We start from the raw sequence: 24325 nt of genomic DNA, 5'->3' as shown, positions 1-24325 counted from the left end.
CTCGCGCGGATTTCGCGCGCGCGGACGAACGCCCGCGCGCGACGCGCGCGACGAGGCGACGCGCTTTCGGTGACGGAATCGCGACGCCGACGGCCGCGCGACGTCGAGCGATCGCCTCGGACGCGCGTGACTGGTCGTTCGTGACGCGCGCGACGCGCGAACGGGGACGAGGACGCGCGGGAGTCGAGGAAAGAAAACGGATCGGTCGATTCGGCGCGCGAGCGGACGCGGTGGAGGCGCGCGAGCGGACGCGCGGAGGGATTAATCGCGCGCGCGGGATGGCGACCATGGCGCCATCCCAAACACCCGGGTGTCATGCGACGCGCGCGGCGCTGCGACGGGACGGCGCGCCGGGAGCGGTGCGCGGGTATAGATTCGTGAATCGACCCGATGTGAATGGGGATACCGATGCGGTAGATCAACAAATGGCGGGATTCGTGTCGGAGGCGGGGCCGTTCGACGCGGATCCGGTGCTGAAGGCGGCGGAGCGGGAAATTTTGAGCGCGACGAAGGCGCAGAGACGCGCGGCGGCGGAGCGTGGAGCGTTGTTGGAACACGGGTATGGGGCAATGCTTGGAACGGGAAGTGGGTCGATGGGGAATTTGGGCATGCTCACGGCGTCAGGTGGAAGCGACGACGACGACAAGGCGTCGACGCAGAGCGTGGCCTACTTGAGCGGCGACGCCGCGTCGAACCGGTCGTACTCCCCGTTCGACGTCACCCTGGATGAAGCCGCGGAGAACTTGCTGTGTGAATTCGGCGCACCGATTATGGACGGCGCCATCGGTCTCATCGATGACGAAGGCGCTGAAATTTTCGTCGAGCACAACGCGCCGCCGCTCTCGTCTTGGATGAGCAACGGCAATTTGTGCGGTCTCGTCGCGCCGAATGATCACGAGCCCGAGTGGGCTTCGGGTGGTGGCGCGCACGGCGCGTATGCGCACGTCCCAGCTGTGATCGATTTCGGTGTTCCAGGGCACACCGAGGTTGAATCCATCGCCTCTCTGCGCGGGCAGTATCGCGCTCTCTTCGGCAAGGACACCAACTCAAACAATAGACAGTGGATCCTTAAGCGACTCGAAGCGTTCAGAAATGGCGACGACTTCACGCCGCCGTCGAGCCGATTCAGCTCGCCGCTTTCCGGCGAGGACACCCTCATGAACGTGGGCGCATCTCGCTTCAAGCCGCAAGCATCGCCCAAGCGCGCCGCGGGCAAGCGCCAAGTCAAGTCTGCGCGCTCGTTGTACGACGACGACGCTATGGACGAACACGAGAGCCCCAGACGTGGCGTCGCGGCGAAAGGACGAGGCGGTAAGGGCGCCAAGGGAAAGCGCTCCGCCGAAGCCACACTCCCGAAGAGTGCGCACAAAAAGGCGAAGAGCGTGAGCGATGCCGAATCCAACGACGGCGACATCGGCAAGAAAGGATCCGGTCGCGCCGCTGGCAAACCCGCCGGTAGAGGTAAACCCGGCGAGAATGGCACCGGTCGTCGTAGTAAGCATCACAATCCTTGGGCACTCGAAGAAGCCGAAGCGCTCGTGCGCGGCGTCGCGCAGTGCGGCGGCGGTAAGTGGGCAGATATCAAAAAGCTCGGTTTCACCGCCATCGAACACCGCACGGCGGTGGATCTCAAGGATAAGTGGCGCAACCTCTTACGCATCGCAATGTTGCCGCAACAGTCTGTGAAGACCGTGGGCGACAAGAAGCGAGAGATCCCACAAGAGCTTCTCGCCAAGGTGCGAGAGCTCGCGGCCAAACAGGCCAAGGCCAAAGCGGCGGCGGAGAGCCGGCGATGAGTTTCCATCGTCAGCCCTTCAGGACGTCGTCAGCAAAGGCCAAATTTTCATTCATTTGGACATTTTTTCAAACTGCGGCAAGCAAAAATTTAGAGAAGGATTGTTTTGGCTTCCCGAACCCGCGGCGAAGAGCGAACGCTGTACACAACGCCTCGCGAAGGCTCTTCAAAGCGCCAGTCGGAATGTAATTCTATACAACGTGACATTTTTATTTATCCAATCTTCCTTCCTTCCTAAACCTTCCTGTACCAATTAGCGTGACGATTATTATTAAAACGGTGCCTACTCAACGCCCGCGCATTTACTTCGAGAAAGACTCTTTGAGACGACGCGCGGCTTCGTTGATGTTCTCGCGGCTGCCGAACGCGCTGCAGCGCACGTAGCCGTTCCCGGCGGGGCCGAAACCGGCGCCTGGGGTGGTGACGATGTCCGTCTTGTCGAGGATTTCCGTGAAGACTTCCCATGAGTCGCGGCCTTCGAAAGAAACCCACACGTAAGGCGCATCGGTACCACCGTACACTTTGTAGCCCATTTCTTCCCACGTGCGCTTGAGGATGGCGGCGTTTTCCTTGTAAAACGCAACCATATCACCCATGGCGGCCAAACCGGCGTCGGTGAGGCACGCGAGACCGGCACCTTGCGCGACAGTAGACGCACCGTTGAAGGACGTACCCATCATACGGGTCCAATCTTGACGCACGGAGGAGCCGTCGGAAAACTTGAGCGCCTCCGGGAAGACGGTCCAGCCGAGACGCAAACCGGTGAAACCGGCGTACTTGGAGAACGAGCACGTCTCGATCGCGCACTTCTCAGCGCCCGGAATTTCGTAAATAGTCTTCGGGCAGTCCGGGTTACCGACAAACGCGGAATACGCCGCGTCGTAGATGATGATGGATCCACTCTCCAAAGCTTGGTTCACGAGCTCGGTGAGCTGCGCGCGCGTCGCCGCGGCGCCCGTCGGGTTATTCGGGGAGCAGAAGAAGATGAGTTCCGCGCTCTTAGCCGCGGACAAGTCCGGAAAGAAATCATTCTCAGCGCCGCACGGCATGTACGTAATGTTTTCGTACTGCTTGACCGCGTCGTTGAAGCCCGTGGAGTGACCCATGATGACGGAGGAATCGACGTACGCCGGGTACGACGGGTCTTGCACCGCAATCTTACGTCCACTGCCAAACATTTGCAACATGCGCGAGATATCGCACTTGGACCCATCAGACGCGAACACGTCTTCGTACGTGATCGGCGTCCCCTTGTAGAGCTTTTCCGCGATAGTCTTGCGCAATTCCATTTGACCCGCCTCGGGTCCGTACCCGCCCTTCGCCGAGTACCCTTCCTTCGTGCCCAACGCCGCCGCCGCGGCCACCATCCCATCCGTGATCGGCTTAGGAATCGGTTCCGTCGTGTCACCGATCCCAAGAGAGATGATCTTCGCGTCCGGATTCTTCTCCAAGTGCGCGTTGCGAATGCGCGCGATCTCCGGAAACAAGTACCCAGCCTTCAGTTGCGCCATCCGCGGGTTCCTCTCCACCTTGCTCGCTCGCGTCTCCACGCTTCGTCGTCCGCGGTTCGATCGAAGCGTCGTGCGTCTGTCGCCATCGTCGTCGTCGTTCGCGCCCTCGTCAGTCTCGCGTCGTCGTCTTCGTCGTCGTCGTCGTCGCGCCGCGCCATCGTCATCGTCATCGCAGGGCTTTATCCGCGCGCGACGCCTCCGACGCGCGCGCGGTCGCGCGTTACGCGCGCGCGCGTCGCGCGGTCGCGCGTCACACGCACGTCTCGAGCGCGCTCGCGCGCGCGAATTGCGTCGCCATCGCGCGCGTCGTCGCCGTGATGTGTCGCGCGACGCCGCGTCCGCGCGCGAGCCGCCGCGCACCGCGATCGATCGGAGCGACCGACCTCGATCGACGCGTCGAGCTTCGCGCGGCGTCAACGAACCCTCGACCGTCGATCGACGCGCGATCGCGCGATCGACGGCGCGGTCGCGCGCGCGGCGCGCGACGATCGACATCGCGCGACGCCGCGATGGCGCGTCGGCGCGCGACGTGCGTCGGCGCGCTGGATCAGGGGACGACGTCCACGCGGTTCGTCGTGTACGAGACGACGGCGCCGCGGGACGCGAGGACGTACGTGAAGATCGCGTCGGCGCAGCGGGAGCACGCGCAACGGTATCCGGCGCCGGGATGGTGCGAGCACGACGCGGAGGAGATCTTTGAGCGCGCGCTGACGTGCGCGAGGGAGGCGCTGCGATCGGCGGGCGTGACGGCGAGCGATCTGGCGTGCGTGGGGATCACGAATCAGCGAGAGACGACGTGCGCGTGGCGGCGAAGCGACGGGACGGCGCTGGCGAACGCGGTGGTGTGGTTGGACTCGCGCACGCGGGAGACGTGCGATGCGGTGGTGAGAGAGGCGTGCGATGGGGATAAGAACGCGTTCGTCGCGACGTGTGGGTTGCCGGTGAGCACGTATTTTAGCGCGATGAAGATGCGGTGGTTGTTGGAAAACGACGAGGGCGTGCGCGAGGCGGCGCGCGAAAAAGATTTGTGCTTTGGAACGATCGAGAGTTGGTTGGTGTATAAACTCACCGGCGGGAAAGCGCACATTACGGATGTTTCGAACGCGTCGCGAACGCTGCTGATGCGATTGGATGATTTGACGTGGGACGCGGCGACGTGCGAGACGCTCGGCGTGCCGATGGACGCGCTGCCGGAGATCAAATCGTGCGCCGAGGATTTTGGCGAGATCGATGCGAGCATCGAGGGTTTAGGAGGGATCAAAATTACGGGATGCATCGGTGATCAGCAATCGGCCACGCTCGGACAGAGATGCGACGTTGGTCAGGCGAAGAATACGTACGGCACCGGTTGCTTCATGATTCTCAATACGGGTTCAACCATCGTGCGCTCGAAGCACGGGCTGCTCACGACTATGGCGTGGCAGCTCGGAGGACGAGACAAAACCCCAAAGTATGCTTTGGAGGGTTCTGTCGCAATCGCGGGCGCGGTCGTGCACTGGTTACGCGATAATCTCGGGTTGATTAAAACGGCGAGCGATATCGAAAGTCTCGCCGGCACCGTGGAAGATGCCGCTGGTGTATCGTTTGTCCCCGCATTTAGCGGTCTTTTTGCGCCAAGATGGCGCGAAGACGCGCGTGGTGTGATTGTGGGGCTGACGCAGTACGTCAACAAAGGACACATCGCGCGAGCCGCGCTAGACGCCATCGCGTTTCAATCGAGAGACGTTCTCGACGCCATGCGTCAAGACATGGCTGAATCGACCTCGCATTCGCTGAGTGCGCTTAAAGTTGACGGCGGCGCGAGTGCAAATAATCTTCTCATGCAAATTCAAGCCGATTGCATCGGTTTGAATGTCATTCGTCCCTCGGATGTGGAGACGACGGCTCGAGGCGCGGCGTACGCCGCAGCCATCGGCGCCGGGTTGATGACAGAGGAAGACGTTTTCGCGAACGTCAGCGAAGGTGATGGTGATCGGGACATCACAGAGTTCGTCCCGAAACTATCCATCGAAGCTCGCGAAACGAACTACGCGCGTTGGAACGACGCCGTTGAACGCACGCTCAACTTGAGTGCGTGAATCCATGTTGTAAAATAAAATCACGTGACCACGAGCCTTTGTTGTCCACCTCGGCCGCCTCTTCCTCCACGCCCGCTCGTTTTCTTCGACACCGGTTCTCGTGCGTAATCGGGGTCGTTCGCGTCGTCGTTCTTGCTCGCGCCATGCTTCGCGCTCCTAGGCTTCGGGATATTCGCCGCCTTAGGCGCGACGTCGCCCGTGACGTCCAAACGCTCAATTTCGCTCGCCACCGCGTCGACGACGCTCTTGTTCGCGGTTGGAAGATCCTTTTCGTCCGTCATGCAATCGCGCGCAAGATGACCTGGCAATTTGCACCGTCTGCACAGGCCTTTCGCCTTTGTCGCCTTTGTCGGCATCGGCGTCGGCGCCTTCGCCGTCGTCGGTCGCGCGTCGCGGCGATAATCTGGATCATCCAAATCCGCCAACGACCCGCGAATTCTCGGCGCATTGTCCTCGTCTCCCGAGCTCAACTCCGCGTCTAATCCCGCGTCTCCCTTCACCCCTTTCCTCGACCGAGCCTTCGCGTAGTCGCGCTTCCTCGCAGCCTCCACCGCGCGCGCGTGCTTCCCCTCCTCCACGTCCAGCGCCGCTTTGAGAAACGAATACGACCCTGGATTTTTCTTCTTCAATCCCGTCGCTTCCGCGATGCGCATCTCCTCTCGCAAATCTGTGAGCACTTTCGACGGTTTCGCCGACGCGCCGAGCTCTCTCGCGCGCCGTCTCGGTCCCGTCGTTCCGCTCTCCCGCTCCCTTCGCTGCGCGTCTTCCCGCTTCAGCCGTCGCGATTCATCGACGCGCGTGCGCGCGATCGCCGCGCGCGTCTGCGCCGCCCATTCGTTCGCCGCGCGCTCGTTCGCTCGAGGATCGTTCGCGAGCTGCGCTTGCCTCTGCGCCTTCTTCCGCGCCTCAAACGTCGCGGCGTCCACCACGGCGCCGGTTTGCGCGTCCACGGGGCGGTACGTGAACTCGCCGTTCGCCTCACGCGTGCGCACGAGGTCGGTGCCGCCGATGCGGACGATGTCCGGCATCGACGGCGCGCGCGCGGCGGCGAGTGCGGCGGCGGCGCGTCGAGAGCGGAGAGAAATCGGCCGCGACGCGAAGATCGGCGCGCGGCGAATAAGAAACTAGAGAACGGATGATTTTACATCGATCGCTGCTTCGTCGCGTCGAGCGGGCTAGCGCTAGGGCTCACGCGATGCAGAACGGCGCGAACGTGTCAACGAGCGCCGGCGGGCACGGCATCGGACGCATAGTCTTCGCGTCCAAGCACGTGCACGTGACATCGCCGTATCCGACGCACGCGCCGTCGTCGGCAAACATGGCTTGGTGAAACACGACTTGGATACCGCGACGCTTGAGTTCGACGGTTGATTTGACGTCGTACACCGGGATAACAGATGACGAAGATTTCGATTGGGAACCGTCGCCGCGCGGGAAATACGCCTGCAAACGCGACACGACGACGACAACGCCATCGTCCTGCAGCGCACTCAGCGCGTCCGAACCACCGATGGCGTCGGTTCGAGCGCGTTCGAAGAATCGCAAGATGTCGACGTGCGAGCGTTGGGCGGCGGAGCGTTCGCCTCGATACATCCTCACCGCCGTCGACGCGCATCTCCCGTCTTCCATCTCCCACGGCGCCGCGAACGTCTCATCGCCCGCGGTGTCGCCGACACCCACACTATCGTCCGTTTCCGCGCCCGCGCCCGCGTACGTTATTTCCGCGCTGAGAAACACCGTCTCGTCGGCGTCGTCGTTCGCCGAAACGATTTCTTGCCTCAACGTCGCGCTCCGTTCGTCCGCGCGCACCACCTCCGACCGAACCGCGATGGCGTCTCCCAGAGTCGCCGCGCGCGCGTACTTACAATGCTCGATCCTCGCGCATCGAAACGCGCGCCCGAAATCGAAACCGCCGGCGTTCGCGCCGCCGCCGCCGCCGCCGCCGCCGCCGCCCGCCGCGACTCTCCCGAGCGCCTCCGCCGCGTTCGACGCGAACGCGAAGTAATTCGCGTAAAACACCACGCCGTACGCATCCGTGTGCTCGATGTACACGCGCGCGCGCTCGTCCCGCGTCGTCGCGCGAACCATCGGCGTTCGCCTCGCGGACGCGCGCCGTTCCCGCGCGCGTCCCGCGCGCGCGCGCGCGTCGCGCGTCGCGCCGTCGCGCGCCGCCGCGCGCGCCGCCGCGCGCGCCGCCATCGCCGCCTCGCCCGCGCGCGGCGTCCGCGCGCGGCGCTCTGACGCCGCGCTCGACCGCGTCGTCGCGCGCGCGTCGGCGGCATTCGCCGCCTCGCGTCGCGCCGCGCGACGCCCGCGCGCCGCGCGCGGACGCGGACGACGGCGACGATGCCGCCGGTCGCGCTCACGGCGAGCGTGGTGAAGCGCGAGCGTCAGACGGGGCTCAGGCTCGCGTGCGACGCGCTCGAGGGCGTCGCGGAGGATCCGCGCGCGAACGACGACGGCGACGCGCGCGAAGCGAACGCGGGCGCGAAGCGAACGGCGAACGAGACGCTGCTGGAAGAATTGCGCGGCGCGGGGGGGGAGATGGCGATCGTTGGGTTCTGGGAATCTCGAGACGCGTTCGATCCGCTCGCGGCGCTGCACTTTCTCGCGCGCTCGAGCGGGGGCGCGCCGTCGTTTCGATGCGCGCCGTGCGCGACGTGCGAGGAGGAGGAGAGACGAGCGATCGAGGAGTTACACGCGGAGATGACGCGGGAGAATAAGAGCGCGGTGGTGCAGATGAAGGATGGGGAGGGGAGGACGAGCGGGGAACTGCACTTGGTGGCGGTGCCGGAGGCGACGCGCGAAGGCGAAGAGGACGGAGGCGAGGGGACGGGAGATGAGAGGCGGGCGGACGGAGGAGCGTCCGCGACGACGCGGTTTGTGGCGTTTAAAACGGATGAGATGGCGCCGGCGTACGCGCAACCGTTGTTGAAACATAATCGCTTGGTGGTGGTGTTTGATTTGGACGAGACGCTCGTGCAGTCGACGACGCTGCACATGTTGGATCGACGCATCGAGGCGACGCGGTTGAAAATGGTGAGCCTGATGAAGTTCGACGTGACGAATCCGAGGGTTTCGACGGTGATGATTGAAGAGGTGAAGCAGGATAAGATTGCGTGCGAGCAAGCGCTGCGGCGCTTGCAAACCGATAGAGCGATGCTGTACCAGTATTGTTCCGAAGGCGCGGTGACGCACAACAACAGACGATCGGTGACGATTCCAGAGATCGAGAGCTTGCCCAACGGTATGCAAAGATTGCGAAACATTATTCGAATTCCGAGTCCGCACATCAAGGGCGCGATGCTCGTGTTCACGGTGATCAACCCGGCAAACCCCGCCACGGCGATGCTCGTGCACGTGCGTCCGGGTTGGGAGGAGATGCGAAAGTACTTGGCCGGATCCGACGGTCGTCAATCAAAGCGCGCTGAAGTTTTTGTTTGTACAAAAGCTTCCAATAACTACGCGCGGGAGGTTTGTAGGATTTTAGATCCGCACGGGGCGGTGTTTGAACCCGCACAACTCGAGCACAGAGTCAAGTCCGTCGGCGTGGACGAGATGAAATCTTTGCGCACGACGTGCGGCGCTCACTTTCCCGCCGAACTCACGGTCATCGTAGACGATAGAACTGTCGTATGGGAGGCTGAAGCGCAGTCGCACATTCTGGCCGTCACTCCGTTCATGCCGTACGGCACAGACGTGGACTTCGGATCGGGGATCGAGCAGCACGAGGCGGGAGGTACTGGAGGCGTCCTCGGCACGGTGCAAAGCATGTTGGAAACTCTGAGACTTCGTTGGCATATGGACTATGGAAAGTTTGCCATAAAGGCACGAAAGCATCTGCAAGAAACGGCCGCGCATGGAGCACTTCGCCCGACGAAGGATTCATCTGAAGGCGATTCCATCACGTCAAAGGATGAAAACGAATCTGACGACGCCGCCACCGAGTCGGATGTCTTGCTGCGTGCCGAACACCATCGCAAAAAAGCTGAGCGTTTGTTTTATCCGCCGAATGCAGGTGATTTATTGAAGCCCTTAATGGACATGCAAGCGAAGGAAGCGGCGCTTGGCATCGCGGAGAGAGGTGGCGCGGCTCGTGCGGCGGCAGGCTCAGGATCGCGCCTCGCCGCCGCGCTTGGAGTCCTGGATAGGCAAAATAACGCCAAACAGCAACACGCTAAATTCAAAGCCAAAGCTGATACCGACGCGGATGCCGATGCAAACGTGGAGGATGGCTCAGAAGCTCCGAAGGAGGGCGTGGAGATAAAGCGTGAAAGCGAAGAGGACGAAATCAAGCCAAAGTTTCGACATATCGATATCTCGGCTCTGGAAGGGCGAAAAGGTGATGATACGAATGGATGTCAAGAAAATTTGCCACGAAAAGAGAGGCGTTCCGAAGAAACACCAGCAGCACGGAGTCCGTCGTCGGGGAAGAAGCGAAGCCGAGAAGCGGATGTATCAGATTCGTCTGATTCGAACGCTGGCTCAGAGCCTGAATCAGAGTCCGAACCAGACGAAGATGAAGACGAAGATGAAGACGAAGATGAAGACGACGACACGAACGCCGACGCTACGATGAACGCCGACCCAGAGGAAGCAGAAGACGAGGCGGTGGATCCGCGGCGAGCGTGGGAAAAGAAGCAAGTGGGGGAACTCAAGCTGGAGTTGAAATGCCATGGGCTACCGACAAAGGGACGCAAAGCTGATCTCATCGAGCGCCTGGACGCGCATCGACACGCGGACCACGCCTTCAAAGACGAAAAGGGGAAGCCCAAAGCCAAGTCGGTGAAAAATTCGACGCCGAAGAAGGTGTTTCGTGAAGGAACTCGGGGGTCTACTCGGGGATCTGCTAGCGAGGAGCGCTTTAAGCTTTAAGTCAATCGCAATAGCCTAGCTCTACATCTAGTAATGCCGATAAAAATGCGCGAAAAATCAGAAAAATTAGAACCCGCCCGAGTCGCGCTTGGGGCCGCCCGAATCACGTTTCGGTCCTGCACGACCACCGCGACCCCCGCGTCCGCCACCACCTCGTCCGCCGCCACCACCGTTCCTTTCATTCGCGCTGTCGTCGGACATAGAACCGGCCGCGGCGAGTTCTGGGTTTTCCTCCAATAAAACTTCTTTGCGACTCAGACTGGTTTTACCACGATTATCGACCGCGATAATCTTGACATCCATCACCGCTCCTTCGGACGTCACGTCGGAGACGTTTGGCACGCGTGAAACGTCGAGCTCACTGATATGGACAAGTCCTTCGAGACCCGGCAAATATTCAACAAAGCAGCCGAATTCAACAACCTTCTTCACGACGCAGCCGCGATAAATTTTACCCACCTCTGGTTCAACAATCATGCCCTCGATCATCCGAATCGCCGCATCGAGGTCCGCGTCAGCGCCACCAGTGACAAACACCATCTCCTTTTCTTTGTTAACATCGATGTTCTCAGCACCAGTCTTCTCCATGATGGAACGAATGGTCTCCCCACCCTTACCGATGACTTTGCCAAAGTACTTCTCCGGCACCGCGATGGAAGCGATGCGCGGGGCATACTTGCTCGTGGCGCCCGCGGGCGCAGGGTCACATTTTTCCATCTCGCCGAGGATGTGCACGAGTCCCTTTTGCGCCTCTTCGAGCGCGGTTTTCATGACATCGATCGTGATACCTTCGACCTTGATATCCATCTGGAACGCGGTGATACCGTCCTTGTCGCCTGCAACTTTAAAATCCATGTCGCCGAGCGCGTCTTCAGAGCCCAAGATATCGGTGAGAACGATGGGCTCGAGCTCATCGCCACCGCCCGCGGCTTCAGAACCCAAAATTAAGCCCATGGCGATACCCGCGACTTTCCTGCGAATTGAAAATATAAAAAAAGGTCAGTGACTGAGAGAGCGAGCGCGACGCGAGAAACAAATTTCCGCGCGGCGTTTGAATACAGCGCGGGACAGTTGAAGAATCGTCCGTTCCACGGTTCAACCGCTAGCGCAGCAGCAAATAAACGACGCAAAACGCGTCGCTATGCATCTGAATGTCGCCAAGTTATGACTCGATCTCTCTCCATACACCACAAAAGCGGCGCAACGAAGAGCGTTCTTAAGGACCTGGCTTTTTCGAAAAATATTTCCGCGACGACTATGTCGCCAAACCCGCACCTTTTAATAGGAACACCGGCATCGAGCAAAGCGAGCGTGCCCGCGCAGACAGTGGCCATTGACGAGGAACCGTTACTTTCCGTGATTGTGCTTTCCAGTTTGCACACGAAAGGGAAGTCCTCCTCCGATGGAAGGATGGGCATGAGCGCGCGTTCAGCCAAGTTTCCGTGACCAATCTCACGTCGGGATGCGCCACCCGTGCGACCAGTTTCGCCAACAGATGACGGAGGGAAGAAGTAGTGCAACATGAAGCGTTTGTCTTCGCCCGCTTCGACGTCGTCTTGACGCTGAGCATCCTGACTACCGCCGAGAGTCGCGACGCCGATGGCTTGCGTTTCGCCGCGAGTAAATAACGAGCTGCCATGCGTTCGAGGAAGTATACCCGCCTCGCACGCAATCGGACGAATCATCGACGTCGTGCGACCATCTTGACGACGACCTTTGGTTCGGATCACGTCGCGAAGGGCGCGTGACTCAATTTTGCCGCACGCGTTGATTACGGCGGAAGCCTGCGACGATGTGTGAAAAAGTGTACATAAGTCAGTCGGTTCCGTCTCGCTCGCGGCGTCGTCAAGAATTTGCAATGCGTGCAAAGGGCGGATCCAGAAGTACTCGGCTGCGACACCAAGGTGGGCTGGGCGCCCGTTCGAAGCATTCACGTTTCTTTACGCGCTCGCAGTTGAGCCGCAACCAACAAGTTCTCGAGAGAAACGGCTGCGACTATTCGGTAGAGCGCGGGACTTATCGAGGTTTCGCGCGAGAAATAGCGCCGATTCGCGCGAGACAGCGTATGCGCAACCACTGACGTACCTGGAATTCATCTTGAAGAGCTTCCACTGCGCGTTCGCGGGCGGCGCCAATCATCGCCCCTCGCTCTTGCTTGATCGGAACGACGATGGCTTGCTTCAATTCATCCTCCACGAGCGCAGCGACAGCCTCGTCCACGCCCTCGGGCTGCACGATGAGTTTTTGCATCATCTTCTGCGGCGCGACAGTTGCGGCCCAAGCGTCAATTTCCTTGCACGCCTTGGCCACCGCCTCTTGGCCCTTTTCAATCGCTCGCAACATTTCATCCGTGGTCAAAAAGTCGCAAAAGCCCTCAATCATGAGCACCGCCTCGTCCGTGCCGGCGAGCACCAAGTCCAATCTCGATTGTTTCATTTGTTCCGACGTCGGATTCACCACCGGTTCATCCGAGCCAGGCATCAGACCCACTCGAACGCCCACGACGGGCTTCTTCAGCGGAATGTCGCTCACCGCCAACGCCGCCGACGCCGCCGTGATCGCCAGCGCATCCGTCGATCGCTCGGCGTCAAAACTCATCAACCACTGCAAAACCTGCGTTTCGTATCCCCATCCCTTGTACATCATCGGTCGTATCGGCCGATCGACCAATCGCGCCTTGAGCGTCTCGTTTTCTCTTAACCCCCCGTCTCGCTTCTTATACCCTCCCGACGTCCTCCCCGCCGCCGAGAACCGCTCCGCGTAATTCACCGTCAGCGGCACGAACGACCCATCTCCCGTGCACTCCCTCGACGCGCACGCCGTGTTGTACAGCACCGTCTCCCCCTCGCTCGCGAACACCGCGCCGTTCGCCTGCAACCCAATCTTCCCAGTCTCCAGCCTCACCTCGCTCTCCCCGATCCGCAGCACGAGCTCGCGCGCGTCCCGCTCGGCGCGTCCGCCCAGGTACAGCGCGTCCAGCGCGTGCTCCGCCCCTCGCGCGCGCGTCGCGCGCGTCGCTCGCCGCCGCGCGTTCGCCCGCGCGCGCGCGCCGTCGCCGCTCGCCGCGCGTCGCTCGCCCCTCGCGCGCGTCTCGCGCGCGCGCGTCCACGCCGACGCCCTCGACGTCGCGCGCGCGTCCATCCCGCGTCGCCTCGCGTCGTCGCGCGTCGTCGTCTCGCGCGCCGCGCCGCGCCGCGCCGCGCCGCGCGACGCCCCGCGCGCGCCCGCGTCGATCGAACCCGCGATCGAACCTCGATCGCGCGCGCGCGTCGACCCTCGAGGCGTCGATCGATCGCGCGACCGCGATCGACGGCGCGCGTCGATCGAGATAAACGCACGAGGACGCGCGACGCCGTAGTCTCGACGCGCGCGAGGCCATGTGCGCGCGTGACCCTAATCACCGAGCGTTTTGACCTCGCCCGACGACGAGGCGACGCGCGCGCGGCGCGGCGACGGCAGAACGACGGCGCGTCTCGCGCACGTCCGACTTCGACGCGAGCGCCGATCGGTCGACGACGATCCGAGCGCGCGACGACTCGGCGGACGCGAGCGACCGCGAGCGACGGCGAGCGACGGCGCGCGGCGCGTCGATCGGCGGCGGCGAGGCGAGCGTCGGCGATCGATCGGCGCGCGCGACGCGCGCGGAGGGCGCGGAGACGCGAGGGACGACTCGAGAGATGTCGGGCGCGATGCCGAATCGTAATCAGGCGCCGGGAGTGCCGCAACCGCGCGGGAACGCGAGCGGGGGGGGGGCGAAGGGAACGGAGGAGGAGAAGAAGGTCATCGCGAGCGCGGCGGGGAGCGGCATGCCGCCGCAACAGTTCATGTTCGGGACGATGAACATGGCGAAGGGCGGGGGAGGAAAGCCCGGGGTGGGAGGACCGGGAATGGGGATGCCGGGGATGCCGCCGGGGGGTCGACCGATGCCGGGAGGACCGATGATGGGGATGATGCCGCCGGGCGGGAAGCCGGGCGCGCCGGGGATGGCTCCGGGGCAGATGTTCGTGCAGGGAGGAGCGCCGTTTCATCCGGGGATGATGATGGGAATGCCACCGATGGGAATGCCGGCGTACGCGAAGCCGCCGGGGATCAAACCGCCGTCGACGCCGTCGACGCCGCCGACAAAGGTGGCGAGCAAGGCGATCAAGATTGTTAACCCGAAGACGAAGCAAGAGGTCAAGGTTGAGAAGCCGGTGTCGTCGACGCCTCCCGCGGCGAGCGCGTCGCCCGCTGCTGTCGCAGCGGCGGCGCCTGCGGGTGTCGCATCGCCGGCGCCGGCGGCGCCGGCGGCGCCAGTCGCGCCGGCCGCGTCCGCGCCGGCGGTGCCGCCGCCGATCAACTTTGCGGCGATGGCGGCCAAGCCCGCGGCGCCGCCCGCGCCCGCGCCCGCGCCCGAACCGGTCGCACCGAAAGCCGCGGAAGTGCCGGCACCCGCGCCGGCGCCGGTGAAACCCGTGGCGCCGACGGCGGCGGACATTTTGCGCAAGGCTCCCGAAGCGCCCAAGCCGCAGCCTCCCAAGCAAGAGGAAGCGCCCAAGGCGCCCGAACCGCCCAAGCACAAAGTCGTCGAGGAGCTCGCCGAAGCCGTGGCTGGGGTGCAGCTCGCGACGTCGGAATCTGTCTCGAGCATCGGCTCCGACGCTGGCTCTGACGTTGGATCCGCCGCCGACGTGAAGCGCTCGCGCTTGCCGCCGCCGATTACAGACTTCACCCTCGCGGCGAAACCTGCCGATGGCAAGTACACTGTGGATGAGCTCAAAGCCATGCGCGATGCCCCGATCGCACAAACAACGCCAGCGAATTGGACCGTTCCTGATGACATTGACTACTGGCCCGTGCCTGGTTTCATTTGTCCGCCGGGAGTGCAATCGTTCGGTGGCGGTCGCGGCGGTGGCGGCGGTCGTCGAGGCGGTGGAAGCCGCGGTGGCGGTGGTTACGACGGTAAAAAAGGAGATGATAAGTGGGCGCATCGACAGTTGCCCGCGGGCGAAGGTGGTCGTCGCGGCGATCGTCGCGGTGGCGGCGGATACAACCAGTCGCAATATCGCATCCCAGCAGGCGAGCTCCCGAAGTTGCACAAGACAGATAACAAGTACGTCATTGGTACCGTGGACGATGAAGAACAGAAACGTCAGCGTTCGTTCAAGGCGATTCTCAACAAGCTTACACCTGATAACTTTGAGAAGCTTCTCGAGAAGCTTCTCGACGTCGGCATCACCGAAGCCATCACTTTGGTCGGACTCATCGGACAATTGTTCGAAAAGGCGCTTCAAGAGCCCACCTTCTCTTCTTTGTACGCCGAGTTGTGTCGCGTGCTTTCTGATCGCTTCTTGAGCGAGGGCGTAGAATTCTTAGATCCCGCTGCGCCGGAGGGACAACAAGCTATCACGTTCAAGCGCGTACTTCTTAACAAGTGCCAAGAAGAGTTCGAATCTGGCGACAAAGCCATCGCCAAGGCTGAAGCGGGTGACGATGAAGACGACGACAAGAAAGAGGGTGAAGAGGGTGAAGAAAAGTCCGAGACTGAGAAGGAGCTCGAGGATGGTGAAATCGATGAACCGCCAAAGCCGAAGACTGAGGAGGAGCTTGCGCTCGAAGAGCGACGCAAGCAACTGAAGAGAGAGGACAGACTTCTCCAGGCGCGCAGACGCATGCTCGGTAACATTCGTTTCATCGGTGAATTATTCAAAAAGTCAATGCTCACCGAACGCATTATGCATACGTGCATCATGAAGCTTCTAGGCGAGGGCGAAAAGACTCCGAACGAGGAAGACGTGGAGGCTTTGTGTAAGCTCATGACTACTGTTGGCGGTCAACTTGATCACCAAAAAGCCAAGGCGTACATGGATGCGTACTTCCGCCGCATGGAAGTGTTGAGCAAATCTGAAGAGATGTCTTCTCGTCATCGATTCATGTTGCAAGACGTCATGGACACTCGCGCCAAGGGGTGGCGCGAGCGTCGCAAGGAAGAAGGCCCGAAGAAGATTGAAGACGTTCACCGCGACGCACAACGCGCAGCCATGGAGCAAACGCGCCGTGCCGGCGGTCGCCCCGAGCGCACTGGTTCATTTGGTGCCATGCCGCGAAGCGACAGTCGCCGAGGCGGCGACTTTGATCGTCCCCCGAGCCGTGGCGCGCCACGAGGTGGCGACGATCGATCAGGCGGATTCCAACGCACCGAATCGCGAGGTGCATTCGGCGGTGGCGATCGACGTGGTGCGGGTGGTAGTGGCGTGCGCGACGAGCGCGAGCGTGGGGGAGGTGATGTCAGAGGCGGCGGCGGCGCACGCGAGATGGACGCTCGATCGAGCATTCCGCAGCCGCGAGGCACACTTTCAGCGGCTGAGTCTAAGCCTGCGGCGGTACCTGTGCCAAAGGTGGCGACGGAGGAGAAGGCCATGGTCGACGACGCAGCTTTCATTGCTGAGCGCAAGAAGACGACGGAGTACTTTTATGACGATAAGGACACCAGCGAAGCCGTTAAGGTCATCGCAACGTGGGACCCGCGACGCATCGTTGCGTTCATCGAATACTTCTTGACGACGAGCTTTGAGCGTCGCGACATGGACTGGGAGGCTGCGTACGGGCTCGTTCGCGCGCTCGCCGCCTCTGACGGCCCGATGTCTGGCGCTCAGTTGATTGAAGGTTTTGCGCCGCTCTTCAACAACATCGAAGATGTCATGTGCGACTTGCCCAAGGCTGGTGACCACATCGCCGCCTCTCTCGCTGGACCAGTTATCGATGGCTCTTGCACGCTCGCCTCCCTCGCCGATGCCCTTCGTAAAGCCACGCCGGAGGGGGAAGACCCCGGGTACATCTTAGCCGAAGGTTTCGCCCTCACCATCTTCGCTCACGTTCTCGCCCGCGTGCAAGCGCTCGCCGGCGACGACACCGACAAAATGCCCGCGTTATTGAAAGCTTCCGGCGTCAAACTCGCCGATCTTCGCGGCGAGGTGGACAAAGACGACGGCGCCGTCGTCCCCAAGCTCGTCGAAAAGCTCGGCTTGCCCGGCGACATCGTCGCGTAGACCATCCCGCGTCGTTGCGATAATCACTCTTTGACTTAGAATCATCTCATCACCAGCGCCCGATTCCTCTCCCTTCGTCGCGCGTCGCCGTCGCGCGTCGTCGTCGCGCGTCGCCGTCGTCGACGAAGAGATAAGACTCGGGCAAAAAGTGCAAAAAGTGCACTTTTTCGGGTATTTCGACGCGCGACAAACACCGTATTACAAATGCCCAAACAGGCATCAAATTTGTTTATCGCACGAACGTTATCGCCGCGCTGTCCCCGACACCCGCGCGTGACGCGACACCGCCGCGCGCGCGCGCGCGACGCCCGTCCGCCGCCCACGCGCGCGCGACGAGCGCACGACTTTCCATCGACCGCGCGTGACGCTTCGCGCGCGCTCGAACGCGTCGATCGCAGCGTGAAGCGCGAGAATCGTCGAATCCCGCGTGACGTCCCGCGAAACACCCGCGAGGGCGATCGCGAGCCGTCGACGGTGCGCGCGCGCGCGACGCGAACTGCGTCGATCGAGTGATCGTGATCGGTGGCTTGGATATCGCGCGAGCGATCGCAAGCGTTCAGGCGGTGATCGAGCGCGAGATGGCGTCGAGGGACGAGCTGACTCGACGAACGAGCGCCACGTTGGACATTGGTCCTCGAGCGCGCGAGAGGGACGCGCAAGAACACCCGCTGGTGAGTCATCCGGGGGCGATGCTGCAGAGTCTTTCGGTTCGTTCGAGTGATGACACGCGCGTGAGAGGGAATGAGGCGCGAGGAGGGCAGAAGAGTGCGCTCGCGGCGAAGACGGACGCGTCTTCGGAGCGAAGGCACGTGTCGCCGGACAGCGCGCTCGAGACGACGGGGACGTTTGGGTCGTTTGAGAGTGAGGATGGAAGCTTGGAAGATGACGATAACCGAATGGATGCGGCGAATAATAAACGCGTGGAAAGCATGACGGATTTCATGAATAGCGCGCGAGAGTCTCAGACGAGCGCGCAAACGATGGCGAGCGCGGATTTGACGAGGAGCGGGTCAAGGCAACAAATCGATCGGTTGCTCGACGAAGCGATGTCGATGTTTCATCGCGACGGACCTTTGGTCAATCCACTTGAACGCTGTGCGAGTACGAGCTCGATGGAGATGCGTATGCGATTCGTGTGCGAAGCCAAGGGCTTCGACTATGGGTTGTTTTGGGAGTTTGACGAAGACAAGAAGTCGCTCACGTGCGTGTCTCGAGTGTGCATACCAGACGCGAGCGGGATAAGTTTATTCGTGGACACGTCATTCACGATGTTTAAGCGCTTCAGTATGGGTTTTGGGATGCCAGGAAGGATTGGCTACACCGGAAACTACGAGTGGCACGAAGACATTCGCCAGTTGCCGGCGTGGAGCTTCCAACGCAAGCGTCAAGCCGAGCAAGCCAACATTCGAACCGTCATCGGTGTCCCATTGGACGATGGCATCGTCGAGTTTGGTACACGATCCGTCGCTGATCATAATGTCACCAGCGTGCAGTACATCCAAAAGCTTTGCCAAGTGTCCAAGAAGTGAGAGACTTTTCCACCTCAGCGCTTTTGTACCATATGTGTCATGGCTTCCACAGCACCCGATTTCAACATTTATTTTGTCCCGAAAGGCACTCACGATCGCTTGAAGTCTTTCTCATTTATCCAACTGTTCACATTTTGTATTTTCTACCCATTTTCCAAAGAAGTGTGTCATCAGTCACACTTCTCTTGAACATGAAAACATTATTATTTTTGGCGGCCTGATGTCTACGCCATCTCATCCGCTCGACCACACCGTTTGCGATTTATCAACGTTTTGTAACAACAAACAAGCGGCGATCAATCTATTTGAACTTCCTTCGTTTACATCAGAGCTACAGCTCATCCTTGACGAGTTCATCCGCGGCGGGCGCTACTCTATCTATGAGAGCGTTGAGGATGGTCTTTTCGCGCACGCGAAGTTCCACTGCCAGCGCGCTCCGACGCATGTCTCTGAGTTTTTCTCGAACGCGCTCGCGCTCGAGAAGTTGCATGTCATCTCGCTCGAGTGCGGCGGCGAATTCTCGCATGGAATCACGCATCGTCGAGAGCGCGGCGTCGTCTTGCTCGAGCGAAGTCGGGTAGCGTTTGAGACGCGCTAGTAGGACATCTCGTACACCGTCACGACGAACATTCTTAGGCACACCATCGCCACCGATCTCCACGGCACGACCACTCGCGAGCTCGGCATACGCCGAGAGCATGTCCAAAGACGACTCGCTCGCCGCAGACGGTACGCAAACGCGCCAGGGGACGTCAAAACCAGCCTTGCGAACCTTCTCTTCGTTTCTTTTCTTCTCTGGCGTGAGAACCATCAACACACAATTACGCGTTGAGTTTGTATGCACGTCTGGTAAGTACCCGAGATGCTGCACCGACTCGCCATTGTTCCAGCCGCCGAATCGCTCGCAAAGTTCTTCGCCCGGAGCGTAGTCTCGCTTCGCGTACACCACCACCTCATCCGCGTGTGGATCGTACACCGCGAATCCCTCGTCATCGACGATGTCAGTTTTATCAGCATCAACATCTTTGCCGCACTCTCGAATCATATCAATCACCGGAACGAGCGCCAACCCATCCTTGCCGCTCACCCGCGTCGCTCGCGCGTGCGCCACCGTCCACGCCCACCGCAACGCGTACAACGATCTCGCCGCTTTCCCGACGAAAACATCCGTGTAAACGTCAAACACTCGCACGCGTAGCGCGTTCCACACCGTATTCAACAACTTGTACTCATCCACGATGTCCACCTCGTACGTATCGCTCCCGCGCAACTCCTTCGCCGTGTCGTCGCTCCAGTGCGTCGGCGTATCGAATTCCCCCGGCATCGTCCTGAAATATTCCGCGAACGCGCTTCGATCGCCCAATTCATACCGCTCATACAATAAGCACACGATCAGCGCCATCTTATCGTCGTTCCCGTGCTCGCTCCGCATCGACGCCAACGCCGAGCCCAATCCGCCCGGCGCCGTCGCGTCGTACCTCGACGGATGCAGCGTCTCGTTCCACCGCACGCGCGCGTACGCCTCCATGCGTTCTACCGGCGCGTGCGTCAGCGCGAGTCCGAGTCGATCGCTCCCCGCGCGTTCGTCCGCGACGCGCGCGCCGTCGATGAGGTCGACACCGCCCCGCGCGATGGCGTCGTCCAACCATCTCGACGCCGCCGCGCGCGCGTCGACCGCCGCGCGCCCGCGCGCGACGCTCGACGCCGCGACGCACACCGCGAGCGCCAGCGCGCGGCGATCGACGCGCGCGCGTCCGCGCGCCATTCGCGCGCGAGACGATTTGTGTCGACGCCGACGCGCCGTCCCGCACTCATCGTCGCGCCGCGCGACGACGGCGACGCTCGAATCGCGCTCGAATCGCGCGCGCACGAAGCGCGAGGCCACCGCGCGCGCGATCGTCGACGCGCGCGGACGCGCGGACGCGCGGACGCGTCGCGATGGCGACGTCCCCGTCGACCGCGAGGTTTTCCTCGGCGAAATGCGCGCGTCGCGTCGCGTCGCGCGCGGCGCTCGACGCGCGCGCGCGCGCGCGACCGGTCGGACGCGCGATCGCGCGTCGATGCGCGGCGGCGCGCGCGACGGCGGGCGCGAACGGCGCGAACAGTGACGGAAGAGACGGCGCGGAAACCTCGGGGACGACGAATGCGAGCGGGGACGCGAGCGCGACGACGGACGTCGCGCGCGACGCGGACGCGTCGTCGGGCGACGCGGACGTCGGTGATGGCGCGACGGCGACGGAGGCGACGGGCGAGGGCGAGATGGGGCGAGAGACGTCGGCGCCGGCGGACGCGAACGCGCTGGCGCCGAGCGCGGCGAGCGGCGCGAGCGCGAGCGGGAAGAAGACGAAATCCGCGGGAGGGAAAAAGAAGCGATCGGGCGCGAAAAAGAAGAAGGCGACGGTCGGTCAGCGAAGCGGCGGTGCGGGGACGGCGATGGAGGTGGATATGACCGTCGTCGGCGCGGCGGGCGCGGCGCTCGCCGTCGTCGGGTACTTTGCGTGGACGAAGTTGAAGGGCGGCGGGGGGAAGGCATCGTCGCCTGGGGACCGCGGCGCGTTCGATGGCGGTATGCCGTCCATGGGCGCGACGAGCGATGACGTCCCGGTCGCGAGTGGAGTTGGAGAGGACGGTATGGACGGGCCGGTGTCCGTGGCGCCGAAGCAGCAGCAACAACAGAAGAAGATCATCACGCGCGAAGCCAAGCGCATGCTTCGCGACGTCATGGACGAACTGCGACGGGTGCAAACAGTCGACGCGAGTGGTAAGAATCTCGGTGACGAAGGTACGTGCTTCATCGCCGAAGCGTTCGCGTACAATAACGTGGCTACGTGCGTGGACATGAGCGCGAACGGCATCGGCGTCGAGGGCGTCACGGCGCTTTGCGAGGCGCTGAAGTGTAACGACACGCTGACGATGTTGTCGCTCGCGAGTAACTCGCTGGGCGACGAAGGTGCGAAGGTGTTGGCGGACTATCTCAAGACGGATGAAAAGATTACAACCATCAACTTGAACGCGTGCTCGATCGGCGACGAAGGCGCCAGGGCAATCGCCGAGGCGCTCAAGACGAACACCACCATCACTTCCCTCGAGATGAACAACAATATGGTCGATTACGAAGGTTCAGGCGCGCTCGCTCAGGCGTTTGCGCAGAATAGCACGGTGGAGTTGCTCGCTCTGAGCGGCAACTACGTCGGCACTCTCGGCGCCGCGGCGCTCGGCGCCGCGTTCAAGGAGAACACTGGGTTGCGCTCTCTCCAATTGAACGGAAACGACATAGGCAACGAAGGTTGCATCAAGCTCTGTGAGGGACTGGCGGCGCGCAAAGATAAAATTAACAACTTGGACCTCGGCAACAACTCCATCGGCCCCGAAGCAGGACCGGCGCTTCGCGATTATCTCAAGGACGACGACGCGTTGACGCATCTCAACCTGTACATGAACGAGCTCGCAAACGACGGCTGCGCCGCTGTCGCCGAATCGCTCAAAGATAACAAGAAGATAGAGCTTCTTGATATCGGTGGGAACAACATCGGCGCTTTCGGCGCCGAGAAGCTTGCTGAAGCGTTGCGAGACAACGAATCCTTGGTGACGCTCGAACTCGGGTACAACCCGATCGGTGTCCCCGGTGGCAAGGCTCTCGCAGAGACGGTGAAATTTCATGGTAAATTAAATACCATGCGTATGGGCTGGTGTAAAATTGGCAAGGAAGGCGGCTTCGCATTCGCGGATGCGATCAAGTACTCGAGCTCGCTCGCGGTGTTGGATTTGCGCGGCAACGACCTTGGCGACGACGGCGTTGCGGCGCTCGCGCAGTCGCTCGGCGTCGTCAACGAAGTATTGACCAACCTCGACCTCGGTTACAACGAAATCAAGGACAAGGGCGCTTTCGCTCTGGCGCAGGCGATCAAGAACAATGCAGACGGTTCCTTGCAAACGCTCTCCATCAACAACAACTACTTGACCAAATTCGGCGAAGTCGCCCTCACGGAGGCGGTCGAGTTGGTTCAGGAAATGAACGCCGATCGCGACCTGTACGTGCAGTTCTAACGCGTTCGTAGAATCCCATGCTCTTGAATCTGCTCTTAGCTCGCACGACAATCACAAAACGAGTTGAAAATGAAAACTGACAGTTATCGAATCAATCAAGCTCACCACCTCACAACCGGGCATGCCGTCGACCAGAGTCGTCTTTTTCAGGCACGCGCAGTCGGAGTTCAACGCTCGACACTCAATACAAGGCCAACTGGACCCACCGCTTGACGAAACCGGACTCGAACAAGTTGCGCTCGCGGCGCCGAGAGCTGCCGCTGCGCACGACGACGCCGTCGCGGTGTTTAGCAGCGACCTCCGCCGCGCCAGCGTCACCGGGCGGGCGATCGCAGACGCCCTGGACTTGGCGCTCATCGAAGACGCGAACCTGAGAGAGCGTCACTTGGGAGACTTGCAAGGACTCGAGAGGGCTTCGCTCGCGACGTCGGTGCCTTCGGCATTCAAGGTGTGGAAGTCGCGCGACCGCAACGCCGCCGTGCCCGGCGGCGGTGAGTCGAGCGCGGGAGTGGACGCGCGATTGAGCGCGTTTTTCCAAACAGTAAGCACGGGAAACTACGCCGGAAAGAAGATCATCGCCGTGACGCACGGCGGCGTGCTCGGTCGGCTGTTCGCCGGCGGCGCCAACCGCGAGGAAAAGCGTCTGTGCCAGATGCGACGCGGCGTCGGAAACTTCGCCGAGTGCGTCGTAGACGCTTATGACGACGGGACGTGGAGGTGTCATTACTCTGGATGGGCGTCGGGGCGGTTTTTAGAGGATTCTGAAGCGACGCTTCAGGCGGACGACGTCGCCTGATGATGAGCCAGAGCGGAGCCCCACGCGCGGCACTTCCCAGCGCGCGCTCACGATCGCGCCATCGACGCTCGTAGTCGAATAACGATGCACGCGTCGTTCGCGCGAACGATGACGCCAGCGCAAGTCTCCGGGCGCACGACCGTCGCCGCCTCGCGCCGCGCGGCTTATCCGTCCCGCTCGCGATCCGTCATTCGCGCCCAAGTCACGACCGACGCCCTCATCGAACGCGCGAAAACGCTCACGGACGACTTGAAGGCGATGAACACGAAGATGCCGACCATTCGTCGCGTGGTGGCGGGGAACCGGAACGATCTCAAGGCGCTGCAGCTGTACCAAGACGCGCTTGAGGGTCGAGCACCGAGCGAAGACGACGAAGACGCCGTGCGAAAACTGGAGAATACGCTCGATGATTTGGCGACGTACGTGCAAGCGAAGGCAGAAGAGGAACAGTTTTGGGAGGGGCGGAAAGACGTGGTGACGTCGAGCATCGTGGACAACGCCAACTTGACGGATGACGAAAAGCGCGAGGTCTCGGGCATGGTGGCCAACTTCACCATGATGGGGGTGCAGGCGGGAGTTTGGAACGCGCTCATCTTGCTCATCGGATTCGTCAGTCTCGTGACGTTCGTATTGCCGAACATTTAATTCATCGTTGTAGTAATTTAC

The 24325-nt window shown here is 61.7% G+C and overlaps 11 protein-coding genes across 11 annotated transcripts; 7 read left to right on the top strand and 4 right to left on the bottom strand.

The window, feature by feature from the left end:
• Positions 1–278: 278 nt before the first annotated feature.
• OSTLU_30413 (predicted protein) lies at positions 279–2016 on the top strand (the record flags this gene model as incomplete). The annotated part of the gene is made up of 1 exon (XM_001416820.1): positions 279–2016. The coding sequence occupies one exon, from the start codon at positions 279–281 to the stop codon at positions 1794–1796; it is 1518 nt and encodes a 505-aa protein (XP_001416857.1). The 3' UTR covers positions 1797–2016.
• Positions 2017–2070: 54 nt separating this feature from the next.
• On the bottom strand, positions 2071–3625 carry OSTLU_30412 (predicted protein). Its single transcript, XM_001416530.1, has one exon. It carries the CDS (start codon positions 3304–3306, stop codon positions 2098–2100), a length of 1209 nt encoding a protein of 402 aa, XP_001416567.1. The 5' UTR covers positions 3307–3625; the 3' UTR covers positions 2071–2097.
• Positions 3626–3815: 190 nt separating this feature from the next.
• Positions 3816–6210, top strand: OSTLU_45141 (predicted protein; the record flags this gene model as incomplete). The annotated part of the gene is made up of 1 exon (XM_001416819.1): positions 3816–6210. One exon carries the CDS (start codon positions 3816–3818, stop codon positions 5382–5384), a length of 1569 nt encoding a protein of 522 aa, XP_001416856.1. The 3' UTR covers positions 5385–6210.
• Positions 6211–6572: 362 nt separating this feature from the next.
• Positions 6573–7472, bottom strand: OSTLU_92376 (predicted protein; the record flags this gene model as incomplete). The annotated part of the gene is made up of 1 exon (XM_001416529.1): positions 6573–7472. One exon carries the CDS (start codon positions 7470–7472, stop codon positions 6573–6575), a length of 900 nt encoding a protein of 299 aa, XP_001416566.1.
• Positions 7473–7730: 258 nt separating this feature from the next.
• On the top strand, positions 7731–10259 carry OSTLU_14465 (predicted protein; the record flags this gene model as incomplete). The annotated part of the gene is made up of 1 exon (XM_001416818.1): positions 7731–10259. The coding sequence occupies one exon, from the start codon at positions 7731–7733 to the stop codon at positions 10257–10259; it is 2529 nt and encodes an 842-aa protein (XP_001416855.1).
• Positions 10260–10325: 66 nt separating this feature from the next.
• OSTLU_34347 (predicted protein) lies at positions 10326–13400 on the bottom strand (the record flags this gene model as incomplete). Its single annotated transcript, XM_001416528.1, has 3 exons — positions 10326–11232; positions 11535–12043; positions 12345–13400. The coding sequence occupies 3 exons, from the start codon at positions 13398–13400 to the stop codon at positions 10326–10328; spliced, it is 2472 nt and encodes an 823-aa protein (XP_001416565.1).
• A 1982-nt stretch (positions 13401–15382) lies between these two features.
• On the top strand, positions 15383–16267 carry OSTLU_7162 (predicted protein; the record flags this gene model as incomplete). The annotated part of the gene is made up of 2 exons (XM_001416817.1): positions 15383–15803; positions 15882–16267. Coding segments are annotated over 2 exons (807 nt in total), but the record flags the coding sequence as incomplete, so codon positions are not given.
• Positions 16268–17796: 1529 nt separating this feature from the next.
• OSTLU_92375 (predicted protein) lies at positions 17797–18816 on the top strand (the record flags this gene model as incomplete). Its single annotated transcript, XM_001416816.1, has 1 exon — positions 17797–18816. A coding segment is annotated over one exon (1020 nt), but the record flags the coding sequence as incomplete, so codon positions are not given.
• A 331-nt stretch (positions 18817–19147) lies between these two features.
• Positions 19148–20344, bottom strand: OSTLU_30402 (predicted protein; the record flags this gene model as incomplete). Its single annotated transcript, XM_001416527.1, has 1 exon — positions 19148–20344. The coding sequence occupies one exon, from the start codon at positions 20342–20344 to the stop codon at positions 19148–19150; it is 1197 nt and encodes a 398-aa protein (XP_001416564.1).
• Positions 20345–21447: 1103 nt separating this feature from the next.
• Positions 21448–22863, top strand: OSTLU_34199 (predicted protein; the record flags this gene model as incomplete). Its single annotated transcript, XM_001416815.1, has 1 exon — positions 21448–22863. One exon carries the CDS (start codon positions 21448–21450, stop codon positions 22861–22863), a length of 1416 nt encoding a protein of 471 aa, XP_001416852.1.
• Positions 22864–22984: 121 nt separating this feature from the next.
• Positions 22985–24301, top strand: OSTLU_30400 (predicted protein; the record flags this gene model as incomplete). Its single annotated transcript, XM_001416814.1, has 1 exon — positions 22985–24301. One exon carries the CDS (start codon positions 22985–22987, stop codon positions 23657–23659), a length of 675 nt encoding a protein of 224 aa, XP_001416851.1. The 3' UTR covers positions 23660–24301.
• Between the last annotated feature and the right edge of the window lie 24 nt (positions 24302–24325).

This window comes from Ostreococcus lucimarinus, chromosome 3 (genome assembly GCF_000092065.1).
Source record: "Ostreococcus lucimarinus CCE9901 chromosome 3, complete sequence".
NCBI classification, from domain to species: Eukaryota; Viridiplantae; Chlorophyta; class Mamiellophyceae; order Mamiellales; family Bathycoccaceae; genus Ostreococcus; species Ostreococcus sp. 'lucimarinus'.
The sequence above is the reverse complement of the archived record's forward strand: the minus strand, read 5'-3'. Positions and strand labels throughout refer to the sequence as shown.